Source organism: Rhagoletis pomonella, unplaced genomic scaffold (assembly GCF_013731165.1).
Source record: "Rhagoletis pomonella isolate Grant_MI unplaced genomic scaffold, Rhpom_1.0 Rhpom_scaffold_00011, whole genome shotgun sequence".
Taxonomy (NCBI): Eukaryota; Metazoa; Arthropoda; class Insecta; order Diptera; family Tephritidae; genus Rhagoletis; species Rhagoletis pomonella.
In genome coordinates, this window is record NW_023458565.1 from 6931311 (window position 1) to 6937954 (window position 6644).

General features: G+C 42.4%; 1 protein-coding gene across 1 annotated transcript; it reads left to right on the forward strand.

Annotated features, from left to right (window-relative positions):
• Positions 1 to 4649: 4649 nt before the first annotated feature.
• Positions 4650 to 6633, forward strand: LOC118747332 (putative uncharacterized protein DDB_G0291608; the record flags this gene model as incomplete). The annotated part of the gene is given in 1 exon segment (XM_036481372.1): positions 4650 to 6633. A coding segment is annotated over 1 exon segment (1927 nt), but the record flags the coding sequence as incomplete, so codon positions are not given.
• Positions 6634 to 6644: the final 11 nt, after the last annotated feature.

Here is a 6644-nt window from a genome sequence, read left to right on the forward strand (position 1 = left end):
TTAGTAGCACTAAAAGTTTAGATAAACTTAAGAAAAAAGCAAAACTTAAATAAAATCTGGAAAGAAAAAGAAAGTTAACGCCGCTAGTCTTCTACCAGCAAATCTTACGTACTGATCACTGTGCTATATTAGAAGTATATACACACGTACTTATGTATGTAGGTATGTATGTGCATATTTGCATTATTAAAATTTGTATTTTTAGCTCACAGCTGCGGATGTGTGGCTTTTAAATCTTTGCACAGTTGGTGATTTGTCTATGAAAATGATCAAATTCTCAAATTGCCCGATCTGCAGCTGAGCAATTGGAATGAAGCAGGAAGTTGAGCCAATTTCTTTTACTACATACATGCCTTTCATTTTTCTTTCATTTCTTGGACACATGCACGCATTTGTATGCTGGTACCTGCGAACAAACTCTTTTGAATTTTATCATTATTTAATAACATTGATCGAATTAGGAAAGCAAAGCAGTAAGTGCCGCAAAATTACTAACATCAACAAAAAAAATACATTTCGATGCCTCTTCCTCTATAATAAAAGACTTATATTCGACTATATTCATCAATTTCGTACATCATACGCGTGTAGATTTGTTTGAAACTATAAAATGAAGCTCAATATAGAAAAAAATTTAATCACAACTTATAATCTCGCATTGTGGAGCAAATATGCAAATATTCCGCCAAAAACTATTTTTTTACAATCGCTATTGTACATTCAGAAAACAGAATGCTAGGAAAAAAGTTTATTATTTTAAGGAAATATTACCTTGAAATGGCTCCAATGACACGGCTGCCTTAATATGAGTAAACGATTTGACTCAGTTTGAGTAAAACACAATTCCTTAGTTTTTAGGAAAAATTTCCTTGCCATTTTATCCTCCGTGAAAGGAATAAGTATGTCATGTTACCATCGAGTCCGAGAGCATGATTTTTTTTCTTTATTTTTTATTTATTAATTTTTATTGTAAATTTTAAATTGTATTTAAAACAAAATGTATCTAATTTATTTCTTATGGTATTCGAGTATTTAGGTTTTTCCATATATGAAATTAATTTAACAATGTGGAGTTTATATTTAAATTGAAATAATTGACTTACCTTACTCTAACCACCTACAACCGGACTCGAACCTGCGATCTCAGAACCAGAAGCAGTAGTCTTCACGCGACACCACGGCCGACATTACTACAGTACTGAGAAAATTAAAAATTATTTAAGGAACCTATTACTTATATTGAGGAAATTATTACTTATATATTGAGAAAATTTACTTCCTCAAACTAATTACGCCCTATTTTTAGCAGGAACCTGATTTAAGGAAAAACTTCTTAAATTGAGTAAATTTTTCGTAATATTAAGGAAAAAAGCAGTAATTCTAAAATAAGCATACTGTTTTCTTGTTTTAAGGAAATGTTTTTTTCTGAGTGTAGTCGTTATACCGATCTTTTTAATATGTCAAGAACTTTTTTTTGTTCTTGGATGCCTTCTAAATTTAACATTAAAGTACATTAAACTCCCAAATGTATGTATTGAGTATACTTTAAAGTAGAGATATTGTGGAATTACTACGGCAAACAGGCCTTTCTGAGCTTGCCTCTTCCATTATATTCATGAGCGTCCTTACTTCCGTTGTCCTCCACTGGATGCCAAGTCAAATTTAGCACACTCATTGACTTTCCAAGCGTTTGAAATTCTGGCACTCTAAACGCTTACGCAAGGAGCTCCATACATATTGTATAAAGCTTTCCCAAAAGCTACAAAGCACTGCTCATCTTTATTTTGGAAATTGGGATCAAGCAAAGAAGATCGTGTATTTGAGTCATATACATACTATATACATATGCACATAAATAAAAGAGCTAACAGCGCTGCAGGGGTATTCTTGCTAATATTTTTCCTACTTAATTTTTGTAGTCTACAAGTACTTTGATTTGTCCTCATTTTGCACGGGGAAATGAGGAAGCGGTCAAGTGTGCTGGGAAGCGATCTGAGATAGGATTAGGTGAAAAAGCGGTCCAAATAGTTAAATCTCCCCCTGCCAATCCCGTCTTCAGAAGTTTAAAAAGTGACCAGGGTAGCCACCAACAGCAGACCGAAAAATCTGCACACCTTAGCGGATCATGCTCGCGCTGGTCATGGCTGGAAGCCAAACGTTGCGCTTCTCCTTGGAATAGTAACGGAACACTAGGTCATAGGTCCCATATGCACCGTGTTCGGAGCGCCGTATAAGAATTTCTGCCGAAGATATAGAGATGAAGAAGAGATATAATCCGTCCTTTACGAGTGCCCTGTACTCCGGAGAAAATGCCGCATATTTGACTGTTGCTGTCGAATGAATGCCACACGTAGACCGCATACTGCATAGACCGTGTTTTCAAAAATGTTTATAAGTCTCAAATTCCACCTAACCTACCTGAGACGATGTTGATGAAGATTTCCTCCGCTTTGGCAAACTGCATTAAACCCTTTGGTCCTTTTTCGATTGTCGTTCGTCGACTCTGTGATTGAACTTCTGCATAGTGGAAGAACTTTCTAGTCTTATGCCTCAGAGCTTGGGTTCCGCGGAACCCAAGGGTTCCGTAGGAAAGTCACCCAAGGGTTCCGTAGAAATCGCTAAATCCCATGTAACTGACGGTTTCGTAGAGGTTGTAGATGAGTTAGTTTGAGCCACTTTATCTGCGAAGCCTCCTGTTATGCTTCCTAACTAGGCGCATTTGGACCTCGCTGTGAAACTGATGTTCAGACGACACTGCTTCCTACTAGTTCCTGATGACCACATAGCCGCAGCATGCACTGAGAAGTGTAAGTTTAGATACATAAGCAGAGCTAGCCGCAAAAAAGGATGCTTCTGATTGGTTTCCCTCTAGTGTAATACCTTTTAGGGCGGTGCATATTCATTATGATAGCCATGCCGGTTCGTTCGAGAATGGTGACAGATTGTTTGACTTCGTCATCGACTGCATCGTATTACTTCGCTATTAAGCTTATTTGGGTTCTGGTTCTCAGCGAAATCGCTGGACTCTGCATGACCGATGAACAGGCAAAATAGAGAACCCTTCTTGAGAAAGTGCTTGCGGAGTCCTTCTCGCTAATTTCTTGTGGTCTGCTTCTGCGGTTAGTCAGCTCAGTGAGCGCTGGGCGAAGAACTTGGAATGCAAGCTGGTTAAATCCTTCTGGCCACGAGTAGAGCAGCGGCGCGCGTCCGGGGAACTCTTGAGACTCGGCAAGTTGCACCTCTCGCTATTAGTGGAAGTTCTAACTGGTCATTGTATTCAGCATTACCATCGATGATTCTTATTGCATCAGCTGCGTGGGGGACGATGAAGTGGCATCAAAGCCAGCCGCTCTATCGCCCTGTCTTTGTGAGCCTAATCTCTAAGCACGTTAGATCACACAGCCCGCTAACCTTTCCTAACTAAATAAGTTCTTTTATTAGCGTACTTTAGAACCAGTTGGCCTATTGTCCTGCGCTGCCGGTGCGCGATTTGAAGACCTTGATGTAGCTCTGTACTTTACCTGCAGTTGCGATTGTGTGCGCCTAGACGAAGTGCAAGCTGTCAAAAGTAGCCTCTAAAATTTTCGCATTATTTACGATCGTTGCGGCCAGTGACTTCATTAGAGAAAGTCTTAAGTTTCGTGCAGTGCTAAATCTGAAAAGGTCTGAGAGATAACCAACGACGCCAAAATAGAAGTCGTAAGCGTAAGAGATCAAGGTACTGCCCTCAGGTGGAGGAGTGAGGTGCTTTTAATTCCTTCGTCTTCTATTTTTTGCACACTGTGCTAACATCACTTCAAGATTGCTCATACATACGTTTGCATACTTACATTTGTATGTATGTATGTAAATATGAAAACTGTGGCACGGTAGCCCCAACGCGCTCAGCCACAACCGAAACTTTTGTTGCTGACAACACAAATTCATACAAAGTTACATACCTACATATGAATGTATGTAATTAAAATACCTAAATGAAGACACCTGTGTATGTATGTATTTATATAGATATACACATATATTTACACTCGTATTTACGTACAAAGCCAATAGCATCAAACGAAAGCCTATACTTTTCCAGAGTGGCTCGTGCTTACCAAGTTTACCACAATTCAATGCAATGCGAGAAGCCACAAAACTTGCAATGGTATACATAGATGTTTGAGAAAAGAAATGCAACAAAGGAATACGTAGAATAGAAAGAGCAGTAACCAGTTTTCGTAAAAGTAGCAGCGAGCCAAACCAACCTAGACACTGGAACATCGACACTCAGCGCATGCGCGACGATTAAGCAAAGTTTTAAATGTGATTTCAACGCGCTGGTGAACAGACGAAAAACGCGGAGATGCTTAATACGACAAAAAGGATTTAACAGTGAATACATTACGTTGGAAAAAAGAAAAGCAATGATTAACATAGTGATTGTGCTAAAAGACAACAGATTGGAGTATAATTATAGCGTGGAAAAGAATTTATTAGCAAGTGTGAAGGCGTGAAATATGCAATTTGTGGTTTAAATTGGATATAATAATGAAGCACAGTGTGCAAATAAATGGATTCAATAGTTAAAAATGCATATGTCGATTTGATTGAAAAATAATTAAAAAATTGAAAATTACAAATTTTATTAAATCGAGATTTCAATAAGTTTAAGTAAAAATAAATAAACAAAAATATTTGCAAACAAAGCACACAAACTAGAAAATATGAAAATATTAAAAGTGAATTTAACGGTGCTCGTGTTGGCACCTTTTTTGCTATGTGGCTTTGTGCATTGTGAAAATGACTTCGAACGCACAGAAACACCAACGAAAACTCCCACCTCAACAACTCAAGCGCCAGCGGTTGGCGAAACCACCACTGCCGCCGCCGCCGCGCCAGTTGTAGGCGATAGCACTCGATATGCGCGTCTCTTGAAGGTCCTGCGGGACCCCAAGGCGTTTGCCGCTCAGCGCTACCATGCCGCAACGCAACGCGTAATCGCGCGCGCGGACCACCAACCACCAGCAGGCCTCCCCTACCGTCGCGCTTTACAGCCGCATGTCGCCGCGGCGGCGCCACCTTCTGCTTACCACAAGATGCGCCCGCCAATTATGCGTCGCGTCCAAAATGGACTACCCGTAAATGGCGCGCCACCGCGTTTTGCCTACGATACGCCCAAAGGCGGCCAAAACCATTTGCCTTCTAAGAGTTTAGTGCCATTCAATGCAGGCAAAGTGAGCGTTTATCGCCCGCCATTCACGTACGCGCAACAGCAAACGCATCCAAACTCCTTAGTGCTACAGTCCGCTGCGACTGTTCAAGCTACTAAGCATCAGCTACAGCAGCCACAGCCACACTTTGGGGAATATAATTTCCAAGCATCGCCACCGTTCAGTGGCAAGGCGATTGTGCGCCCGCTACTCGAGCCGCACGATCCAAACTACAGGCAACATTTGCAGCAGCTACAGCAGTATGCAGGCAAACCACAGCAAATGGTGCAACAATATCCCATACCACAACAACAGCAACACCAGCAGCAGCAGCAACAGCAACAACAGAGCACTTCACATTTCCCTACACTCTACCAGTCTGCGCTGAAACAAACTGCCAACCGCGCGCCAACATTTCACTACGAAACGATGCGCCCGCACGAGGAACCCGTCCTCCATCCACATGTAAAGCATGAGCAACCGCCGCCAGGTAGCGCCGGATATGCGGTGTACGAACACAACGATTTGGCTGAAGAGGAGCAAGCGTACGCGCATCCACACGCGAACTATCCGCCTACCGCGCGTACAGAGGAAATATCACAACAGTATCAAAGATTACAACAGCAGAGTCAACGCGCAACTCCTGACACCACTGCAAGCGAACAACAAGCTGAGGAATACATAAAATTCATGAACTCCAATGATTATTTTCTACCAAAACGTGAACCCAACTATAGGCAGCGGGATACTCAGCAGGATAGCCAGCAGAATAGCCAGCAGTTGCAACTACAGCAGCACAAGCAGCAACGGGCGCGTGAGCAACAACAACAGCAACAAACAACGCACAACCACTACCCGCACACGCAGTCACAGGCGCAAGCACAGCAGCAACATTCGCAGCATATACAATACAGTAAAGCTTCAGTGAGTGATAGCGCTAGCTTCAGTTCAGCCACAGCCAGCGCTGCGGATGCCGCTACTAATTACTTAAATCAGCCCATACAAGTATCGCAGCTTTTCTACCAGGAAGACCCCGTGCCCAGTATCGTACGCGGCAGCTATCAGGCGGGCAACAATCTGTTCGTTGTTAAATCAGATGGCAATAAAGCTGTAAAGCATGTAGTGCCTTCACCCTCTACACGAGCGCCCACTACACAGGCGCCGGCCTACGCGAAGGTGCGCTACAACTCGCAGCAAAGCCGCACGCCAGAACCGCAACGTTTCGAATTCACAGAGCGCGACGCTGTGCACTCAGCGTACACTAATTCACCGCCATCATTTGGCAGCGGTCACGAACACTTGCACTACAGAACTGCAAGTGAATTCAGCACCTCCACAACACCAGATTTGTCTGCTTCAAGTAACAATAACTTTGGTACAGCCACAATGCCTTCCGCTGATGATCCGGAGGACGATGAGGATGTACAGAGCGCCAGTTCGGTGAGTACTTGC